Below are 22,105 nucleotides of genomic sequence, written 5' to 3'. Positions count from 1 at the left end.
GATTTAGGTCGGTGCGCGCCGTGGAAGGGTTTGTGATTTCAACCAACCTACCGTGGTTTCGGCGCAGCGCGAGTAGTATACCCAGAATAGGGTTCGCGAGAATAGGAAAGCAGTTTTCTGCGGAAGTGAGTTATTAGTTTTTCGGGCTCCGAGGCCGGCAATACAAAATATATCCGTAGAAAATTCCTCAGAAATCGACGCCCTCGATGGCCTGCTCTGTGCGGCAGTGCCCCTCCTGCTGGCTGACCGTGCTCGCGGTGCAATCGGTGGCCCGCCCGTACTTCCTCTGCAGCCGCAGCTCCGCCCTCTGCGCGTCCTCCCTGCGGTGCCGCTTCCGGTCAGGGCTCCCAGCCCGCTTCCGCCTTCGTTCCTGCGGTGCCCTGGCCTCGCAACATAATGCTGGCGGGGGCGCGTAGAGAACCTCCGGGGTCCAGGGCGCGATACAGCACGGAGGCGCGACCTCGATCCTGCGCTCCCAGTGCTGCCACCGGAAGCTGGCGTTCATGAAGGAGTCGAAGGGCAGGCTGGACCGTTGGTGGTACTGGCCCAGCTGGAGCACGAACTTGGCCAGGACGCGCACGGTCTTCACGTTGTGGTAGTGCTCGTAGTGGCAGAACTGCTCGATGGGCACCAGGGGCCGAAAGCGCATCTGCTGCTGGACGATGTTGTACATGAGGGTGATCCGCTCGGTGCCTGGCAGGTTGCGGGCCAGGAAGCTCGCCAGGGCCGCGTCGGTAGCGAAGACGCTGTACACCAGGTCCAGGAGCAGGGCCTGGTTCGTGAGGAGCAGGAGCGTGGTGCGCAGGGTCTCGGTCTGCGAGAACCCCAGCTGCAGCAGCAGCGCCGAGAGCTTCGCGATCTCGCCGTTCATTTTTGGTTGGCGCCGGATATTAAATACCAAGGCGCGTATTCCCCAAAATGACGTTCTTCCCCTACGCCTGCACGAACCTGACCTGCCGGTTCACGCCCCTCTTCGTGAACTCGCTGGCGATCCAGCTGCTGCTGGAGGAGGGCCTGCAGATATTCAACGCGATCATGCTGATCTTCCGCGTCCGGAAGCACCGCAAGAGCTTCATGCGCGATGTGGCCGTCCTCACGGCGGTCTGCGGCCACCAGCTGTGCAAGACGATCGTGCAGACCGTGCTCACGAGCGCCTTCCTACTGGCCTTCTACACCAAGCTGCAGATCCTCACCACGCTCTCGCAGCTCAGCATCGTCGTGTGGAACGCCTGCTTCGTGCTCTTCACCATCGCGCTCCAGTACTTTCACCTGATGTGACCCGTGGAAGTAAAACTCACTGGCCCTCAGAGGGCGATGGCCTGCGCCATGGAGGATATCCTGACCTCGATCTCCTCCAGCACGCCCGAGATCCGGCCCAGCTTGTAGACCATGTCCTCCGAGTCGTTGATCAGCGCGAGGATGTTCTGCGTCACCATCTTCATGTGGGTGTCCTCCATTATGGACAGGGCGCGGAAGCAGAACACATCGATCTGCGAGCAGGTCGAGGAGCGCGACACCGGGGTCACGGCCTGTAGGATGTCGTCGGCGGCAACCTAATACTTGCCTCTGAGGTTGTCCAGCTGCGTGGGGACGCTGCCGGGGGACCTGTTTCTGTTAATGAAGAGCGCGCCGGGTCTCATTTTGTCGGCTGAGCAGATAATTGGGCCGGCATTCGCAGCAATCGCCATAACCTATCCTACAGAAAAAACTTTTCAGTTTCTTGGAGTAAAGTCTCGCAAGCGTCGCGGTATTGATACTGTGATTTGGGCATCTGCCGGTTGATACATATTGCCCCAGAAGCGCATTTGGAGTGGCAGAAACATCGCGATTGGTGGCCAATTGGGTGCATCCGGTGCGTGTGTTGGACAAGGGGTGGCCTGGGCCCGCTCCAGTCATAAACCTATAGCCTGCCCGGACTTCCATGGTTCCGCAGAATACCATTATACCCGGATCCCGTCGCCCGAGAAATGTGCCTCTTCCCCTACTCCACCTCGCCCGCCTCGGTCTGCTGCTGGCCCGCGCCCAGAAGCACCGCCTGGGCCTCGTGTGCGTGGGATGCCTGGTCGTCACCTTCGTCCAGGCGCTGCTGTCCAGCTACATCCTGGTCTTCCTCTCGGTCCAGCTCACGCTCACGCAGGGCGTCAGCCAGGCCGGTATGGCGCTGCTGAACCTCGCAGGGCAGCTCTTAGTCGGGCTCTGACTCATCGGTTCAGCGGGTACGACATCGCGAGGGTTCGGCCCCATCCGGCCCAGAGCGCGGGGTCTCGCTACACTTGCTCTACAGCCCAGCCTGGCTCTCCCTCGCACCCATAGGGCCGTGCCCAGGGTAATGCGTCCCCATGCTTCAGAATTAGGCCCTCGCATTTTCGAATCGGCCCACCTGCCCGCTTTCGGCCTACATACCCACGTATCCGGTTGGCCGAACTGTAGAAAAGAACCCCCTATTGTATACCCTTCTGCTGCGAGTTTGGACCCGAAGAGTGTGTTTCCACTAATCGGAGTATCCGCCAGAATGGACTCCGGGAGCACCCCCTTTCCCGTAGAATCGCCGGCCTCTAGTATACGAAAATCGCACCTCCCAGGCCCCACCCAAAACGAAACCGATCGTGCGCCAGAGCAACCAGACCCTCAGGCCCCACCTCGCCTGCGTGCTGGCCCCCGCTGGCTTCCCCATGGAGGGCGACGACTCGCTCCAGCTGTCCGGCAGCAAGTACCCGTCGGCACGGCGCTTCTTCCTAGATGCGGAGTGATACATATAGTACGTTCGGCCCGGCGCTAGAAACGCCGCGGCAGCACTATAACTTGCCTCACAGCAGGCTGCCGCGCTAGACCTTGGAAGGTCGCGCGCCCAGTCTTTAGAAACCCAGTTTTTCTGAATACCTCATCCGCAAATCTAATTTATATTACGTATATTTCACGCTTTTTATTTGGGTGCAATACCCTTCCCAGCCTATTCCGTTTCACAAAATGGCCGATCCTGGAACCTGCGTAGACTTCCTGAGCTCCTGCAAAGCGGGCTTCTACTGTCCCGAGGACGGATAGCCAGGCAGAAAATGCCTGGTGTGCTCCGAATAAACCGGCTACTTCAACAGCTGCAACTGCTAGGACAGCGTCGTCACCCCCCACTGCCGCGAATGCGCTGGCGGGGTCTGCACGGTCTGCGTGGACTCCACCTACTTGGAAAACGGCGCGTGCGAGGACTGCATTCCTGGCTGCGAGCGCTGCGTCGACGGCCGGACCTGCCTCGCATGCGAAGATGGGTACCTCATGAACACGGCGACCAAACGGTGCGAGGCGGTCTGCAAAATGAACAGCGAATGCGATTACGGCGAGAACTAGTTCTGCGACCAGAGCAACAAAACCTGCAAGGCCTGCCGCAATAATTGCGAGTTCTGCCTGGCTGACAATGTCTGCACGCAATGCAGCAGCAGGGACCACGCCCTCAACCACGACGGAACCTGCACCACCGAATGCCCGAATCTGCAGAACGGACAGTACTGCAAGAACGGCACCGCCATGACCTGCGCCCCTGGGCTCACTTCGGACTGCAAGTGCGGGTTTGCGATCAACTGCGCGTCCTGCACCTCCTCCGGAAATTCTTGTGCAACATGCGTCCCGAACACTAGCAAGGATAGGGATGGGAAGTGCCTCGTTTGCGCAGAGGGCTACGAGCTGCTCAATAGCTCTTGCTGGCCCAAGAACAACGTCCCGCCGGTATCTGGTACCTGTTCCTCCGAGGTCTCAAGCTGTCGCGCGGGCTATTTCTGTGATGCCACGGGGACGAAGATTCTCCTCTGCAAGCCGTGCTCCGCCGCCATCAAGCCAGGTCAGGGCTGCTACTGCGCGGACGGCGTCGCTACGGCGGACTGCCTTTCGTGCAGTGGTGCGACGTGCGCGACATGCATTTCTGGGAGCTTTTTGGTGGGCGGAAAGTGCGAGCGCTGCCCCGTGAACTGCGCGGTTTGCGCGAATGCGGGAACGTGCACGACGTGCGCCACTGGGTACATTTCTGACCCAGCTGGGAAGTGCGTCCTGGCTTGCAAAGGCGATAAGGACTGCAAAAACGGGGTCGCGGAGTTCTGCGACAGGACGACCGGAAAGTGCGCATCATGCATCCAAAACTGCTAGACCTGCGGGGATACCTCGACGTGCAAGAAGTGCAAATCTGGATACTCTCTGGTCCCTAGCGCCAAGCAGTGCATTGTGAGCTGTAGAAGCAGCCAGGACTGCTCCGGGGGTGTTTCGTAATTTTGCAACAGCGCCACTGGACTCTGCGGAAATTGCAGCGCAAACTGCGCCGCCTGCGCTTCTAGTACTGTTTGCAGCTCTTGCAGTGCAGGCTTCGTCGCAACGACGTCCGGGGTATGTGTTAAGGGATGCGCAAACCTTCAGAACGGGCAGTATTGCAAAGACGCCGCTGCAGCCAGCTGCGCAGAGGGTATCGACAGTCAGTGCAAGTGCGGGGATAACGTAAACTGTGCTACGTGCGATTTGAAGACGGTTCAGTGCGAAAAGTGCCTGAAAGGCATACTTAAAGACGAATCTGGGAAGTGTATGAAGTGTCTCGCTGGGCATACACTGATTGGATCAGTATGCTAAAAAGATCCTGATGTGCCTGTGGAGGATGGAAATAAGCTTAGCGGCGGCGCAATTGCCGGTATTGTAATAGCTATGATGGTGCTAATTGGAGGAATCGGGTGTGGAGTTGTCTACTATTTGATGAAGCGCTATAAGAAGTGAAATGTTTCCTTTTTATTGTTTAGTTAACTGAGTCTACGAATTTCTATTTTTAGTGTCTTGTATTATCGAAAATGTTAATATTTTTTACTCATTTTGATTTTATATGATTATTATATTCATATGCATAATAAAAGTATTTTTGAGTGTAAATTGATTCCCATCAGTTGCGTTGATGAAGTAGATGAAAATAACATTTACTATCTTAATTTATTGTAAATTTATATAGGAATGCAAACAGCTCGTAATTATCTTGTTTAATATTGAAATAAATTTTTGATATTAACTGGTTATTTTAACTAATAACCCAGGCTATACTGATTCCGTAGTATAATAATAGAATATCTTTTATTTGTTCAGAGATAATATCTAAGTAGCTATACAAAATACTTTATGAATGTTAGAATGAAACCTAATAAAGTATATATTTTTACTGTATTATTATATAATACAATAGTAAAATGTATGGTACTAATATATAATTCAAATAATGAATTTTAGCACTTAAGCTTTTAGTATTTTAAAATTTAACATCAATATATATTTTAATACCTAAAAAATTAATCTTAAAGGAGTTAAGACCAAAGTAAAATTTGACGATAAAAAATAATAACACTATTGATATTATAATAAATAAATTTTATGACACTAAGTTAGTCAAGATTCATTAAATCACAACTATAACATAGGATACATTAACTGCAAGGTGGCATTTTCATTACTAATAGGTTTCTAGATCCATAACATTAGATAGAATTTTCAACTACGTATTATTGACATTATATTACCTATTAGTTTAAATGTATAACTATATAGTATTAAAATTTAAAAAGATTTATCTATAGAAATAGGCAGTATCAACTATGCATAAGTTTATTCAGCCAGAAATTTAAATAAAAGCTATTTCACTGACTTATAAATGATCCAGCTATTTTTGCAAAAATTTAAATTATTAATCCCTTAAAATAATATTATGAACTTAATTGTAGTATATAAACCTCATAGAAGATATTATTTCATATGCATTCATATATAAGTTTACAATAAATTAAGATAGTAAATGTTATTTTCATCTACCTCATCAAAGTAACTGATGAGAATCAATTTACACTCAAAATGCATTTTATTATAGACATAAATATAATAGGAGTAAGTAGCTAAGAACAAAAACAACTTTCTGCTGCATTCAGTTTTAAACCCACCAAAGTCATTTTATGATAGTGTTGTCATCATAACAATGACTTGCCGTATTTTAAATCGAAGCCGACTGAACCATACTTTTAGTAAGTATTACTTACTACTCCATTAATTGAATGCAGTCAAAGACAAATTTGATTAATAAATGATCAATAAACATAAATATTAAAAAAATAGAAACCCAATAGTTTAGAAAAATAACATAGCAAGCGGCCCGACCCGAAAGCGATTGCTTTAGAGATTGCTGGGCGGGTGGGTCGCATTAAACAAAATCAGAGCATCAAAATTATAGATCATTTTATTTATTTAAAATCAAAAAATAAAATATGATTAAAATAGTAAAAGCAAAAAGCTGTAATTTAACAAATTAATTTTTTAAACCCATATAAAATGTAGCTCAATCACACCAAACTTGTATAATCAGACACTAAAGGTATTCTATAAGCATTGTAATAAGTTTCATAACAGTACTTGAAGAAAGAGATATCTCTTTAAGAGTATTACTAAAAATCATAGCAATATAAATTATAGCATCTTCATATTAAATTACTGAAATATAAAGTATCAAAAGATAACTTAAATTACAATGAAGCTATTCTCTTAAAATAACATATACTAAAATAAGAAAGATCATGTCACACTAGCAATCAGATAAAATTAAAATTGATTACTACACCAAATATTAAAAAGAATATAAGCACAGAACTATTTTAAAGGATTAAACAGAATAAACTAATAAATATTACTTTACACTAAAAATACGTTTCACAACAATATAAAACTAGAGAAACTAATTTGTTAAACGCTAAAATAGAAAAATTTAAAGATGTACTTGAGAATCTATACGAATACACTTTAAGGAGTTATTTCCGAAAACTGACTTAAATAGATATATAATATACTTACTACTATTAAGGAATCAGATTCAAAAATTAAAATTAATGAATAAGTATATATTATGATTAATTTAATGTAGATAACGTTAAGTTGAATTAAAGAATTAATACCGAGTGTAGCTTACCATAAATGAATTTACCACGTAGCGAAACGATAGAATAGTTTTTAATTGAATTCGATAGAAATTTGTCTTTTACAGTTCACGCAGGCGAAACCTTTACATGTCAGCAGATAGAGTTAACGGTAATATTAACTCATTCCTTTTTATAATAGTATAATATATCGTTTACAATAAAAAATTATACGCATTATTTTGTTAAATTAAAACTAAGAGAAAGAGGTTTAAATACAAACATTTAAAGAAATAATGGCGGATAGTACAAAAATTTGCTGTATAAAGAAATTTAAAGGGTGAATTATCATTTTCAAATATTGGTATTAAGCAAGTTTTAGAGATTAATATTGATGATTTAGTTGAGTCTTTGTTTGAGGTATTTGAAATGTTCTATAAGATGTTTAATGAATGGGATCCGACTTATGACTACGGATTTTAAATAGGCTTACTTCGCAAAAATTCAGGAAATGCATATGAAGAAGATAAATAAATAAAATATCTTTATAAAAGATCAATATTCTTTGTTAGAAATAATGATGAAAAGTGTTTATATGCAGCAATAATTTCAGCATCCATTAAAAAAACAACTTATTGTTAATGGTAAATATACTTTTAAAATTAATAATTAAATATACATGATTCCTAAAGATGCATTCAGTCATGGAAGATAACTTAGAAACTATTCAATAAATGTAAAAGTTATAACCTATATTTCTTTACTTAGTTATTATTTGGATTTATAAGCATTGTTGGAGATGATTTATCAGGGGAGGAAATAGTTTAAAGAGCAGGAAGCGTATTCGAATTAAATATACTAAGATTAACATTAGCAAATTAAAATGATATCTTACCATCTCGTACAGAAGATTTATTACTTGTTCAAAACAAAACAGCGAATTACAAAGGGCATTACAATGTAATTATGGAATATAAATAATACGTAAATACTATCAAACCACTCTACAAAGATTATAATTATTGCTACTAACATAGATTGTTTACATACCGTAGAAACAAATGTAAAAACTGTGTTCTAGTAGGAGCAGTTGATCAAGAATATTATTGTTAGCTCTGTTGTTACAAACATGAATTGGATTAAAATAACATGAATCATTAATGCGAGAATTGCAATATTAGAGTAAACCATGAACCTAATACTAAATGCTTAAAAAGAAATAATGATATTTGTTAATTATTTACGCCTTGTGTTAATTGTGGTAGGATTCATAGTAGTATGAGTAACTGCTATGCAAAATTATAACATGATGAGTTATACTTTAAAGAAGGGCTGCTTAAGAAAGATTAAAAGTCATACGTAGTTTGGGATATTGAAAGCTACTTTGAAAACGTTCCAGAAGAATTAAAAGACAAAGCTTCAATGCAACACATACCGTTTTTAGTATCTTGGTGTATAATGAAATATGATAGAGCGAAGAATGAATATACTTAATAAGACTTCTTTTATAAAAATAACCTTACATTTATACAACATGGTAACTTTACTCCATCAAATGATTAATTCTTAATTAAGTTTATTGATCATATGAAACTTGTAGATATGAAATATAAGGTATACGATTTCTACGCTCACAATGCAGCTGCATATGATAATTATTTATTACTATCTGAAGTATCAAAATGCGGAGTTGAAAACTATAAGACTGACACTATAATTAATAATATCAAACTACTTCAACTAAAATTGATAATATATATTTTAAAGATTCATTTAGAATCATTCCTATGCCACTGTCTAAATTAAATAAAGACTTAGATTTGAGACTTGTTGTAGGAAAACAGCTGCAGTCATATACGTACCTGACTAAAAACATGTTTGATTAATTTATTGAAAGAGGGGGGAAACTAATGACCATAAAACAACTTGTAGATTCAAACAACCTATAGTTAAAACATTTTAATAACTTGTCAAAAGATGAGTTTGAATAGTACGTAATTGAGTATGGGCATATTGACTATGTTACTTAATACGTAAACTACTGCATTCAAGACTGTTTCGTTTTAGCTGTAGCAATAAGGAAGTAAATTGAAATCTCACTTCAGGAATAAAAAGTCAACATCATTAATTATTTAACAGCACCAGCAATGGCTATGAACTTAAATACTCATCATTGTGTTTCATAATTATAAAATGGATTCTAAGATTTAAAACATAACAAATCTAAATGTGAATGCAAGTTGTCTTAATTAATTTAATAAGATATTTAATTAGTAAATAAATTATTAGATACTGGTTTTAATAAATATTAAATGTTTTATATAACTAGCAATTCAAAGGATCAAGATACAACATTGACATGGTGTTAACGGCTGATAATAAGAAATATGGGCTTGAGTTAGATGGTACCTTTTATCATGGATTAAAAGAACTAAGTTGCAAAGATGAATATCATATATTATAACATGAAAGATTAGAAGCTCATAATAATAAAACTTAAGATTTAAATGATAAAATAAAACTCAATGGCTTCGTGTAAATATTTCACGTAACTCACAAGCAGTGTATACAATTCGAAAAAGATAACAATGTAAAGATAGAAGTACCTAAACGCGTTGACATAACCAACAGATCAATTTTGACTGAAGGAAGAGCATAGTGCTTTACAGATCACATGAAAATAAACAAGAAGAAGTTTAAGATGTACGGAATTGATTTCATATAGCTGTATCCATCTGCAATGGTATTTGGGAACTGGCCATTAATAGATTTAGTTATTGGAACGCATTACGGAAACACTATTTATGATTCAAAGATACACGACGAGTATAATATTAAGTAATTCAAATTTAAAATAGATTAAAAGTATATTGATTAAGTAAAGTAGTATGTTAAATAGATCCCAAGAATCATTAACTCCGAAGCAATGCTGTAGTACTTCTTATAAGGATGTGATAACCATAAAAGATTGATCTAAATCAAATGTCAAATGCTTCCTCCATAGTTATTAAAGTACCCAGTTTTAGGAACTAACATTTGTGCTAAGTTACTATATCCACTTTGCAGAACATGTTCGGAATAGAAATGCTTAGATGTAAACAATCATGCACGTTACAACCACAATGAAGATGAAATAATACTTACAGGAGTATGGCATGGAACTGAATTGATAAATGCTTTATACGAAGGACATAAGTTCGGGGAGAAATACGAGGCACACACTTACTAAACATCAAGTTTTAATGATAACTAATATTAAGGAGGAAACTTCATTAATTCATAGATGTTCAACAAGACACTGAACTCAGATCAAGATGATTATAAGGATGAAGCTGTACTAAAGCAATTAGCAAATGATTGTACCTTTGACTATATTTATAACGATGGCATAGCATCAATCAAATAAAAGAGTGGAGTTGAATATAGGTAACTTAAACTAAACCAAGGAGTAAAGACCTTCTATAAACTATTGTTAAATTCAACGTATGGTAAGACAGGCTAGAATGTTGTAATACCAACGGAGTCGTTTGATAAGGGTGAATTCCTTTTTGGTATGCATGACGAAGAGCTGCATAAGAATTATAAATTGAATTAATTGGATAAGTATGATTAAGAATACTTATGCATACGAATAAGAGTTGTAATAAACATAAAGAACCTAATCAAATGCATCCTTGGCAGGAACGATAACAACAGTAGCAAGAACTATGCGTTATACATTAATAAGATATGTAAATGATGAATTAAAAGGAACTGTCTTATACGCTGATACAGATTCAGTTTACTGTGTTTTAGATAGAGTAAAGTACACAAACTTAACTTCAGTAACATTCAAGAACACATACTCTTGCAAATGCGAATAGAAACTTGATCCAAATGAATGGGTTTGTATAGGAGCGAAGTAATATGCATATACAGATGGAGTTAGATATGCATAAACACCAAAAGGTATCACCTTAGAAAAAACAGGTATTATTGAAACAGAAGAAGGGAAGCTTGTTCATGTGTTCGATATTTATAAACCAATACTGTTTGATTAAATATAGGTTAACGAGGACGGTAGTATTTAAAAGAGAGACTCAAACGCTGAGATAAAAGTAAAAAGATCTAAACTTTATAAGAGATAATAAAATATATAACATATACACTCACACAAGATATAAAGTAATTAGGTAATAGTAATAAAAGAGGCTTATTGATTTTAGTTCAAGAGCTGGTTAAATATCGACACTACCTTTTGGATATGATAAAGTATAATCGTGATTCATGTAATCCATTTTGGAGTCCGATTCACTTTAGCGAATCACTTTAGTCGTTCATTTTTTGGATTAATAAAACAGCATGGAAAGCAAAGCTTCCCGGACGCCTTCAGCGCCCATGGAGTACAATATCCAATCAGACGAAATTCAATTTTTGATATAAAAAACAAAAAAATACTCGGACGCAACCATCCGGACCTCAGAGGGTCTAAATTGAAATAATGGGTTACAGTTATTTTGCACTTATGGGTTCAGCAGGAACAGGCAATACGTCTTCGATGAATAAGATAAATTAAGCGTATTAAGATTAAAGTAAACTATCAAAGTATAATTTAGATGATGCTCATTTAAATAATGGAGCTATAACTCATACGTTCTTCTTAAGTCCAACTATCGATTGTGATTAAACTTATTAAAAATCAAAAAGCAAAGACAATAGAATTAATATACCATTTGTTGATTCGAACGGAATGACATCAAAATAAAAGTTATTAATGTTATGTTAAGAATTATAGAAAATGAAAACCATTATAAATCTATGATTGATAATATAAGATTAGATACGAACTACTTTAAAAGATAAAGAAATTAAAAAATGGAGATCAAAAACTATTCTTCCAAGTTTTCAAAAACATATTTTCACAATTCGAATGGGTAAAGCAACAGTATTAAGAATGCTTAGTTTTATAGAAAGACTGTTTAGGTGATGATGTTGATTAGTATATGTCATTGCTGTATGAATAAATTGGTTTACGGTATAATAAATATTGGATACGAAGATAAAAAATAGTTTTATTATTAGATGACATGAGTGGAAGTTCAGTATCCCAAACTACAACTGAATCTGATTTCTATAAACTAATTATTTAAAGAAGACATCTTGGGATTTGGGCAACCATTTCATGTTTATATTCTATTAAGATACTGTATGTACCTTTTAGATAGTTGTTTACAGCTTTCTTGTTAATGAATGGTCTCAAGGAAGAACATATAAAATATATCTTTGAGGATATTGGAAGGATAACAAGTTAAGAATTCGAATCGAAATAGTTTATTGAATTGTATAATAGATCCATTGGTTATTTTGGAAACGACTATTCGAAGAGAGGACAGTTCAAATATAGTTTTTTATATATAATTATTTAACCAGACCCAATGATCTTTATAAACTTTGATAAGCAAGTTAAGTGAGTATCTGTTAATTTTTATCTACATTTAAATGATAGTACCTTCATTTTTTTAACCAAAGAAATGGTAAAGTTCATAAATATAAAACTACTGATTGAAGAAAACAAAAGAGACGATCTCGCATTCATCGAAGTAATAGTAAACAATGAACCCATAAAAATAACTAATGAAACTAGTACTAAGCAGAAATTTGAAAGTAATAAAGTATATAACAAAGTTGAATAAATAAGATTGCTTAATAAAGATAAACAAGTAATAGCTGTGTTACCTTAAGAACTTACACAATAGAACTATTATAATACTCCTGATGTACTTAGCACTAAGCAAGCCTATAGCAAGTATATAATAATTAACAAGATTGAAACATGTCAGTTTGGTACATACTATAAACAAATCTAATATTTATTAGATGAAAAACAAGTGAAAGCTATTTAAGCTATTGAGCCAGCTTCAAGAGAACTATATTTCTGATCCAAAAGGATTTAAGCAAAAACCAAATAACTATGGTCGCCTTTGGGCTTCCACTTCTTAAAGATCATAACGTATATTTTAAAGAAACCTTTTTTTAATAAACAAAAATGGATCGATAAGCAATAGTTAAAGATCAAGAAACAAAACCAACTTACAAAGAAGCGATATAGGTTATGTAGAAGTAAGAAAGCTTAGAAGACTACTCAAAAGAAGTTATCAAGAATATTGAAGTACTTCCAAAAAGCTCTGATGTTGAACCTCCATCTAAAGCAAACTTCAGCCAAACCAATTATAATAACATGCAATCGTCACTATTAAAGTTTGAACATTATAGTAAAATACTAATAGTAATATATATTTCCTTAGCACTAACAGATAGATTATTGTATGACAGGGTCGAATAAGTTGTAGCGTTATCAGAGTATTGTTTCAAAGGTAATAAATAGGGTGACGTCAGACTATACAACACGATGATTATTTTAGATACGATTCTGTAAGAGAACTAATCAACTTCATCTAAAGTATGTAAGATTTATTTATAAGAATTAATTAATATAGTTTTAAAAAACAATAAACGAAAGGAACTTATTAAATTAGTTGAGAATCTATTTTAAATAGTAACTAAAAGGTTAACACGGTGTGGAATGTGAAACCGTGTTATTTTTAATTTTTGTTGTGTGTATGTAGAGGGTGCGTTGTGCTCTAATCCCTGAGCAGCTTAAGTTAATGATTTATTTAATGGAAATCTTTGATTTCCGGACGCCCTTGGCGACCATGGTCAATTTTATGTCAAACAGTTTTGAAAATTTTAAAACCACTATTGTCAAACCTTGATCCTGCTCCGAAATAGTACCTACTTATAAATTTTTTTTGATAGGAGTGCTTTAAATATTATTATATTTAATATACGCATATAATAATTTACTCCAAGATAAATCAATAAAGGAATAAACTAAGAAAACAAATAATTAATAGAATATATTCATTATTTAATTAATTATTTACATTACAATTTAATGAAAAAGCGAACTAAATTAATATCTTTCATATCTTGTAATTTTTTGTTTTTAATCACACTTGTTAGTTTTAATATAAAATATTAATATTAAGATAAATATCAGTAACAAAAAATATTTTACAGGACTTTTACAGCTTTACATATATTAATTTGTTTTCACTGTTGAATAAGAGAATATTTTATTGTACTGTTAGGACTATTTTAATTTTAATAACATTTATTAATAATAATGGTCTGGAATTATACTAAGATGTAATATTACTATGTATTATCTAATTTTTTAGGCTTATAACAACCGAAAATTAAATTAAATTTTATTCTTATAATTATATTTAATATATAATTATAAGTATACGACGATTTATTTTTTCAAAATATAAATCTCTATAATAGTTAAGATGGTTTATATAATAAGTTTTAGTTTCTAATAATGTTGCTTATTATTCTGCAAGACTAAATTCACTGCTTTGATGAGGATTCCTCCCTAATTGGAAGACTCTAAAGATCCCAGTTTTATCTGCATCTTTCTCCTACCAAAAACTAAACATTACACTGCTTAGCTTTTAATAATACCGTATCCATCGCCACACTGCATTATGTTTAAGATGGTGCAGTTTAAAGCTTATCAACAGACTTTACATATCAAAGTGGGATACCATTAGAAATAACCTTTAATGATGTCAAAATGGCATAGTTCAACTTCATGACAGAGCTTTCGATAATATCATATGAAATTGTCTTAGGAAAAGAACTATCCGTCCCAGGTACTTTTAGCTTAATTTAACACACTATGGTTAACACATCAAATTGCTGGAATAACGTAACTCTTGTGTACAACCGCTCCAGAAACTCATACCTGAGTATTAACGCAGAGCCGAACGACTGCCAGATCAGCACACCCGCTGTGGAGTTCCAGTACCAAGTAGACAGCACTTGGATTTCCATCCCTATCGCCCCAAACTCATCGTCGCCAGCCACCTACTACAAGCTCCCCTTCGTGCACCTGGACACCCACAACTACCAAATTTTCGCAGAAACGTCGTCTGCAGATATTTAATAATCACTATTAAGTTTCTTCAAATAGTTTCAGAAAGATCGCCAGTTGAAGATGAGACTTTCACTAAACTATACGTAATCTGGTTCGAGTCTTAGCTAATAAATCTTTGGAGAGGTAATATAGATATAGACAGATACAAATAACTGTATTACTGATCTAAATCTAATAACCATAGTAACATCGACGGCCATCTAAAACATAGCTGATCTTTCAAGCTTGAAAACATGTATTAGCAGCAGCTTTATCATGGCAACAAGTGTATTTTAGAAAACATAATAGGTAAGACAAGAGGCAACAAATGGTTTCGCCGAAAGAACAGGGATTGTATTCTTTTTTGATGTTGAGAATATGTCTTTATTGACGCAAAATTTAACTGGGCAAACTTAATAACTATTTATAAGCTTTTATGACGCAAACCAGGAAATTATTTCAGAGTAAACTATTGAATATGCACCCATTCAGTCCTGTTTTTATAAAATTATTACTTAAGTAAGCTTCAAGGATACTTGCATAATCGTATTCCCCACTTTGACCCCGGAGTGCTTAGATAAATACAAAGATGGAGTGCTAACCTAGCAGCAGGAGGTTTTGTAAATGACGTCCGACACACAGTCAAGAATTCAATTCTAAGTATATAAGAAGAGGTTAGTAATCTAGAATAAGAGCTTTTTTACTGAGTGCTTTAGTGAAGCTGATACGATTGAACATAGCCAATTTCCATTCTTTCCTGGAGACTACCATGTCCGGCAAAAGGGCTTTATACAAGAGCTTAAAAAATCATTTATAACGCGTATTTTTATTACTAACGAGTACGACTATCAGCTTAGTCTGAATGTCATAGTAGACCAAAAAAGTATTATTTTGATTTACTTTTGGGTAATCATAAGCTTGATAACTATCGTTGCAGTGGTAGCAACAAGTGTACTTGCATTAAGATAGTAATGAAGTAAATGAGATATTGGAGTGATGTTCCACATATCTAATGTCAAGCTATCTTTGTATAGTATTATTGTTTCAAATTTCATATATGATTACTTATTTAAAATAAAAATATAAGCAACATAGACTATACAGGCAGTATGCTGCTAGCATAGATCAAATGTACCTGTTTAGTATCAAGCAAGGTTCGCTTACTCGTTTGAGTATATCGGCAATAAGGTGTGGCAAATCGTGGTAATGGTTAGTAACACGGCGCATCTAGTATAAGTATGACGCATAAAATATAATATAGGAAGTTTCGTATATCGTAAAATATAAAATAGTAGTCAGCAAAACGCCAAATCCACATACCATTTTAACTAGACAAGTAGACTCAAGTATAATATATAGTATTTTATATAAAATATTATTAACTCCTCTAAAATGCCTTTATATAAAATATTTCGACGGCAATAGAGATAATTAGATTATATGCCACTTGCTCCCCATTGCTTAAATAATAACTATACTAACATCATACTATATTTTTGGTGATATACTTGATTACGAATTGTTCATTAAGTTTTAAAGTTAAGCATCTATTTAGATATTTAGTGAAGTTGTAAGTTTATAATGGACGTGTTTTAGTATGTATATAGCTTGCCTTACGCGTTATCAATATATTTATAAGTATGCATTTATTTGTTGATATTGTTTCATGCATAATTTCTCTAATGTTCATGAAATATATTTTCGTGTTTTAGTTGCATAACTTTATACTTTCTTTAATTTTATCATATAATTTTAGTCAGAATTTTAGGTGGTACGAGCAACCTAAGCAACAATCGCATTAACTCGACTTAGTATTTTGAATATATTACAGTCCACAATATACTTTTTGCAATATTAGAGAAGTGTAGGGGTTATTCTAAATAGGTATTTGGATAAGCACATCATTTGTAACATAAACTAATTCAATATGCATCTACTAAATAATTAGTATTTTCGAAAATAAAAAGTTTAGTTTATTAATAATATATTAACATATAGTTTAGTTTTGATAGTTTAAGTAAATGTTTGTCTCTATAATTGATATTTACTAAAGATTTATATATTTTTTATAATTGATATTCATATAGTATTTTTAATCTTTATAAAAATCAAAACATAATAAAATAATAACTTATATTTTGGATTTAATACTACATCTTTTTACTCCTGTTCGTTTTAAAATATCCGGTTATCAATCTCCCACAAATACATGTCCTACTGGAACTGTTTGCCCAACCAGAGATATCATCAATCCTGAAATTTGCTAAAGTGGCAGATAATATAACTGTGATAAATTCAGTATTTCCAATAAGGACACATGTCAGAAATGCAGCTTGGGATACTACAAGAGCGGGGATAACTGCAGGGCCTGCAACAAGGACTGAAAAATGTGTGTCAATGCCATAGACTGCACGTTGTGCTCCGTGGGCTACTATTTCAGCGGAATCCCCTGTACAAGTTGCCCAATCACTGAGAGGACTGCTTTGAGTCAGGAAAATGCAGTGTGTGCCACTGGGTACTGCCACAACGCCCAGTTCATATATTCCACCTGTATCAGTGGATGCAGCAAATGCTCCGGTATGAGCACGTGCTCGGAGTTCCAGGCCGGATACGTCCTCAGCGGAAATATCTGCGTCGCATGCCCTTCCAACTGCCTCCCCTGCTTGTCTGCTGGAGTGTGCACCAAGTGCTAAATCGCCTTCGTACTGAAACAAGAAGAATGCGAGGCCTGCCCCAGTAATTGTGAGGCCTGCTCTGACTCATCCATCTATACTTCATGCAAAAGTGAAAATTTTTTGGAAGCAAGCAAATGCACTATATGCACTGAAAATACTTTAGATGCGTATCAGCCTCAGCTTGTGGTCTTATCATGGCAGGATTTGACCTCCAAAACGTCAAATGTGCTAAAAAGTTCTGCACTACCCCCCAAATGCATGCCAGAATTGCAAAAACTGACACACCCCATATATAGGCGTAACTTCTTGCTCGCCATATCCAGACGGTGCCTTTTTATAAAATGCTGGCTGCAAACTCTGCACAGATGGTTGGAATATCTGTCCTGACAAATATATCTGCACCTAGTGCAAGGACGGGTACGCCCTTAGCACTACCAAAAAGCTCGAACAGCAAGCCTTGCCCCCAGAGCTTTTGCTGTTCCAGGAATCGCTCGGGGAGCGTGCGCGCGAAATGCTAAAAGGACTGCGCGTTCTGCAGCACTCCTGGGGAATGGAATGATATAAGTACGTCAACGGGGTGTTAGTTGGCAGCAATAAGAGCTAATGCTGCTATCATGCTTTCCAGAGGATCGATAGGCTGTGCATTCCAGACAGGAACAGTTCGAGCACTGGGGTCGTTCTTTGGGGGTGATGTTCATTGCTGTGGCTGCAGCTGTCAAGAAGAGAAAGTACGCAGTCGTGTCACCGTGTAAAGACGCTGAAATAAAGCACGCCAATCTATAAATGTTATAGGAATAAAATATTATTTTATAAAAGAGGTAATAGTGATGCATTTGTTAAGATTATCACTTTGCAAAGCAAGCTGGAAGTATAGTTAATGTGCAAGTAGAAAGTATATTAGTATTTTATTCATAAATTAGAAAATTTGTAACACGAAAATTTGCGTTACGGAATCTATTGATAAAATAATATATGTAATCAATTCAATTGGATCCAAAAAATTGAATGATAATTAATATTATTGTTCACTTCATTAAACCTATAAGTCCTTTTGCTCCAGCTGATAGTATTGGACCAACGCCAGGTATGAAGTTTAGTAAGTTAGCTCCAAAACTTGCAATTGGTTTAAATACAGCTTTGAATCCCGATTTGAATCTCTCCCAACCAGATCTTAATCTGATCTATCTTTATTGTTTTGCTGTTTGTTATAGTTACTGTGGTGGTATCTTGTTTGAGTCATGCAATGTTTCTGGTTATATTTTATTTGCGTTATGCAATGATCCTGAATATGCCATATCTTTTGTAAACCTGTTTGCTATGTCTAACACTCTGCCTGAGTTATCTTTAGTTTGATCTTTTAGACTTAATTTATTAATAAGTTGATAACCTGCATCTGTAGCTATGTCTGCTCCTTTATTAATTTAATTTGCAATATTTATTTTACTAATTAAAAAATGATTTTGAATAATTAATTCATTTAAATCTTGCTTATAAACTTTAATATGTTGTTAATTGGTCCCTTTAGGACCAGAAAAACTATGGCTTTCCAGATTGTTATTAAATCGGTTGTTCCCTGACTTGTTAATGCGAATCTGATTCCTTTTTTATGTTTGTGACTGATTCAACTTATGTTTACATTTTGAGCTGTCTTAACTTTCAAATTTTGAAAATAATTCATCTTTAAATTATTTTAAACTGTTTTATAATTCTGTTAGTGTATCAATATTTTGGAATGTTGATTATTAAATTATTTATTTATTTATTTTTCTATTTTACTTCAATCATCTTTGGGTAGCCTATCTTTTTATAATTTTTATTTCTTAAGTAATCTTTCTTGTTTTTATTCATCTGTTAGTATCTTGCGTTATCTCGTTTTGTATCGTCTGTGTATTCATAGTTATCTTTTAATTTTTTGAATTTTATATTTGTATCAGTTGAATTAGTTGAATTATTTTATTCATTTATATTTGTGTCAATTGAGTTTGTTGGCATGGTTGTTTTATTAATTAAAAAATATAGCTTTGTTCACGCCTCATAGTAGCTGGATAATTCTGTTATTACATCAAAAACTGTAGAAATTTCAATAAACTTTTCAAGTCGTTTAATGAGTTAATTTAAGTATCCTAACTCTTCTTTCGAGTTGTCGATAATAGTTTTATTGAGTTTTATACTACCTTATTATTTTAAGTATTTAACATTTGTTTTTTATTTTTTTACTAACTTACTTAGGGTTGGCCATGAGTACTATTAGAAGTTCAAATATACCAACTTTGATAAGTATGATACCTCATCTAATGAGAACAGCTACAGCTAGCGTAGATAATGATATCCAGCTATGCTATCGAGACTTGGAAAAAAAGATTTCTTGATTCTCCATTTTTATTATAGATTAAAAAAATGATTCATATTATAAAATCGTGATTATACTTTATCATATCCAAAAAGCAATGTTGATATTTAATCAACTCTTGAACTAAAATCAATAAGCCTCTTTTATTACTATTACCTAATTACTTTATATCTTGTGTGAGTGTATATGTTATATATTTTATTATCTCTTATAAAGTTTAGATCTTGTTTTACTTTTGTCTCAGCGTTTGAGTCTCTCTTTTAAATACTACCGTCCTCGTTAACCTATATTTAATCAAACAGTATTGGTTTATAAATATCGAACACATGAACAAGCTTCCCTTCCTCTACTTCAATAATACCTGTTTTATCTAAGGTGATACCTTTTGGTGTTTATGCATATCTAACTCCATCTGTATATGCATATTACTTCGCTCCTATACAAACCCATTCATTTGGATCAAGTTTCTATTCGCATTTGCAAGAGTATGTGTTCTTGAATGTTACTGAAGTTAAGTTTGTGTACTTTACTCTATCTAAAACACAGTAAACTGAATCTGTATCAGCGTATAAGACAGTTCCTTTTAATTCATCATTTACATATCTTATTAATGTATAACGCATAGTTCTTGCTACTGTTGTTATCGTTCCTGCCAAGGATGCATTTGATTAGGTTCTTTATGTTTATTACAACTCTTATTCGTATGCATAAGTATTCTTAATCATACTTATCCAATTAATTCAATTTATAATTCTTATGCAGCTCTTCGTCATGCATACCAAAAAGGAATTCACCCTTATCAAACGACTCCGTTGGTATTACAACATTCTAGCCTGTCTTACCATACGTTGAATTTAACAATAGTGTATAGAAGGTCTTTACTCCTTGGTTTAGTTTAAGTTACCTATATTCAACTCCACTCTTTTATTTGATTGATGCTATGCCATCGTTATAAATATAGTCAAAGTTACAATCATTTGCTAATTGCTTTAGTACAGCTTCATCCTTATAATCATCTTGATCTGAGTTCATTGTCTTGTTGAACATCTATGAATTAATGAAGTTTCCTCCTTAATATTAGTTATCATTAAAACTTGATGTTTAGTAAGTGTGTGCCTCGTATTTCTCCCCGAACTTATGTCCTTCGTATAAAGCATTTATCAATTCAGTTCCATGCCATACTCCTGTAAGTATTATTTCATCTTCATTGTGGTTGTAACGTGCATGATTGTTTACATCTAAGCATTTCTATTCCGAACATGTTCTGCAAAGTGGATATAGTAACTTAGCACAAATGTTAGTTCCTAAAACTGGGTACTTTAATAACTATGGAGGAAGCATTTGACATTTGATTTAGATCAATCTTTTATGGTTATCACATCCTTATAAGAAGTACTACAGCATTGCTTCGGAGTTAATGATTCTTGGGATCTATTTAACATACTACTTTACTTAATCAATATACTTTTAATCTATTTTAAATTTGAATTAATTAATATTATACTCGTCGTGTATTGTTGAATCATAAATAGTGTTTCCGTAATGCGTTCCAATAACTAAATCACTTAATGGCCAGTTCCTAAATACCATTGCAGATGGATACAGCTATATGAAATCAATTCCGTACATCTTAAACTTCTTCTTGTTTATTTTCATGTGATCTGTAAAGCACTATGCTCTTCCTTCAGTCAAGATTGATCTGTTGGTTATGTCAAAGCGTTTAGGTACTTCTATCTTTACATTGTTATCTTTTTCGAATTGTATACACTGCTTGTGAGTTACGTGAAATATTTACACGAAGCCATTGAGTTTTACTTTATCATTTAAATCTTAAGTTTTATTATTATGAGCTTCTAATCTTTCATGTTATAATATATGATATTCATCTTTGCAACTTAGTTCTTTTAATCCATGATAAAAGGTACCATCTAACTCAAGCCCATATTTCTTATTATCAGCCGTTAACACCATGTCAATGCTGTATCTTGATCCTTTGAATTGCTAGTTATATAAAACATTTGATATTTATTAAAACCAGTATCTAATAATTTATTTACTAATTAAATATCTTATTAAATTAATTAAGACAACTTGCATTCACATTTAGATTTGTTATGTTTTAAATCTTAGAATCCATTTTATAATTATGAAACACAATGATGAGTATTTAAGTTCATAGCCATTGCTGGTGCTGTTAAATAATTAATGATGTTGA

General features: G+C 35.8%; 12 protein-coding genes and 1 pseudogene across 12 annotated transcripts; 10 read left to right on the top strand and 3 right to left on the bottom strand. All coding sequences in view use genetic code 6, as the record gives it.

Annotated features, from left to right (window-relative positions):
* Positions 1-187: 187 nt before the first annotated feature.
* SS50377_26235 (uncharacterized protein) lies at positions 188-871 on the bottom strand (the record flags this gene model as incomplete). The annotated part of the gene is made up of 1 exon (XM_067910050.1): positions 188-871. The coding sequence occupies one exon, from the start codon at positions 869-871 to the stop codon at positions 188-190; it is 684 nt and encodes a 227-aa protein (XP_067762806.1).
* On the bottom strand, positions 868-2,364 carry SS50377_26234 (uncharacterized protein; the record flags this gene model as incomplete). Its single annotated transcript, XM_067910049.1, has 1 exon — positions 868-2,364. The coding sequence occupies one exon, from the start codon at positions 2,362-2,364 to the stop codon at positions 868-870; it is 1,497 nt and encodes a 498-aa protein (XP_067762805.1).
* A 603-nt stretch (positions 2,365-2,967) lies between these two features.
* Positions 2,968-4,740, top strand: SS50377_26233 (Cysteine-rich membrane protein 1; the record flags this gene model as incomplete). Its single annotated transcript, XM_067910048.1, has 1 exon — positions 2,968-4,740. One exon carries the CDS (start codon positions 2,968-2,970, stop codon positions 4,738-4,740), a length of 1,773 nt encoding a protein of 590 aa, XP_067762804.1.
* Positions 4,741-6,324: 1,584 nt separating this feature from the next.
* SS50377_26232 (Aspartate kinase I domain-containing protein) lies at positions 6,325-6,879 on the top strand (the record flags this gene model as incomplete). The annotated part of the gene is made up of 1 exon (XM_067910047.1): positions 6,325-6,879. The coding sequence occupies one exon, from the start codon at positions 6,325-6,327 to the stop codon at positions 6,877-6,879; it is 555 nt and encodes a 184-aa protein (XP_067762803.1).
* A 173-nt stretch (positions 6,880-7,052) lies between these two features.
* SS50377_26231 (Transmembrane domain-containing protein) lies at positions 7,053-8,726 on the top strand (the record flags this gene model as incomplete). The annotated part of the gene is made up of 1 exon (XM_067910046.1): positions 7,053-8,726. One exon carries the CDS (start codon positions 7,053-7,055, stop codon positions 8,724-8,726), a length of 1,674 nt encoding a protein of 557 aa, XP_067762802.1.
* A 535-nt stretch (positions 8,727-9,261) lies between these two features.
* Positions 9,262-10,641, top strand: SS50377_26230 (uncharacterized protein; the record flags this gene model as incomplete). Its single annotated transcript, XM_067910045.1, has 1 exon — positions 9,262-10,641. The coding sequence occupies one exon, from the start codon at positions 9,262-9,264 to the stop codon at positions 10,639-10,641; it is 1,380 nt and encodes a 459-aa protein (XP_067762801.1).
* Positions 10,642-11,382: 741 nt separating this feature from the next.
* Positions 11,383-11,703, top strand: SS50377_26229 (uncharacterized protein; the record flags this gene model as incomplete). Its single annotated transcript, XM_067910044.1, has 1 exon — positions 11,383-11,703. The coding sequence occupies one exon, from the start codon at positions 11,383-11,385 to the stop codon at positions 11,701-11,703; it is 321 nt and encodes a 106-aa protein (XP_067762800.1).
* Positions 11,704-12,412: 709 nt separating this feature from the next.
* SS50377_26228 (uncharacterized protein) lies at positions 12,413-12,820 on the top strand (the record flags this gene model as incomplete). Its single annotated transcript, XM_067910043.1, has 1 exon — positions 12,413-12,820. One exon carries the CDS (start codon positions 12,413-12,415, stop codon positions 12,818-12,820), a length of 408 nt encoding a protein of 135 aa, XP_067762799.1.
* A 107-nt stretch (positions 12,821-12,927) lies between these two features.
* On the top strand, positions 12,928-13,470 carry SS50377_26227 (uncharacterized protein; the record flags this gene model as incomplete). Its single annotated transcript, XM_067910042.1, has 1 exon — positions 12,928-13,470. One exon carries the CDS (start codon positions 12,928-12,930, stop codon positions 13,468-13,470), a length of 543 nt encoding a protein of 180 aa, XP_067762798.1.
* Positions 13,471-14,268: 798 nt separating this feature from the next.
* SS50377_26226 (uncharacterized protein) lies at positions 14,269-15,840 on the top strand (the record flags this gene model as incomplete). The annotated part of the gene is made up of 1 exon (XM_067910041.1): positions 14,269-15,840. One exon carries the CDS (start codon positions 14,269-14,271, stop codon positions 15,838-15,840), a length of 1,572 nt encoding a protein of 523 aa, XP_067762797.1.
* A 1,412-nt stretch (positions 15,841-17,252) lies between these two features.
* SS50377_26225 (Cysteine-rich membrane protein 2) lies at positions 17,253-18,301 on the top strand (annotated as a pseudogene).
* A 244-nt stretch (positions 18,302-18,545) lies between these two features.
* On the top strand, positions 18,546-18,893 carry SS50377_26224 (uncharacterized protein; the record flags this gene model as incomplete). The annotated part of the gene is made up of 1 exon (XM_067910040.1): positions 18,546-18,893. The coding sequence occupies one exon, from the start codon at positions 18,546-18,548 to the stop codon at positions 18,891-18,893; it is 348 nt and encodes a 115-aa protein (XP_067762796.1).
* A 1,588-nt stretch (positions 18,894-20,481) lies between these two features.
* On the bottom strand, positions 20,482-21,861 carry SS50377_26223 (uncharacterized protein; the record flags this gene model as incomplete). Its single annotated transcript, XM_067910039.1, has 1 exon — positions 20,482-21,861. One exon carries the CDS (start codon positions 21,859-21,861, stop codon positions 20,482-20,484), a length of 1,380 nt encoding a protein of 459 aa, XP_067762795.1.
* Positions 21,862-22,105: the final 244 nt, after the last annotated feature.

This window comes from Spironucleus salmonicida, chromosome 6 (assembly GCF_000497125.1).
Source record: "Spironucleus salmonicida strain ATCC 50377 chromosome 6, whole genome shotgun sequence".
Classification (NCBI taxonomy): Eukaryota; Fornicata; order Diplomonadida; family Hexamitidae; genus Spironucleus; species Spironucleus salmonicida.
Note: the sequence above shows the minus strand (reverse complement) of the source record. Positions and strands in the feature narration are given on the sequence as shown.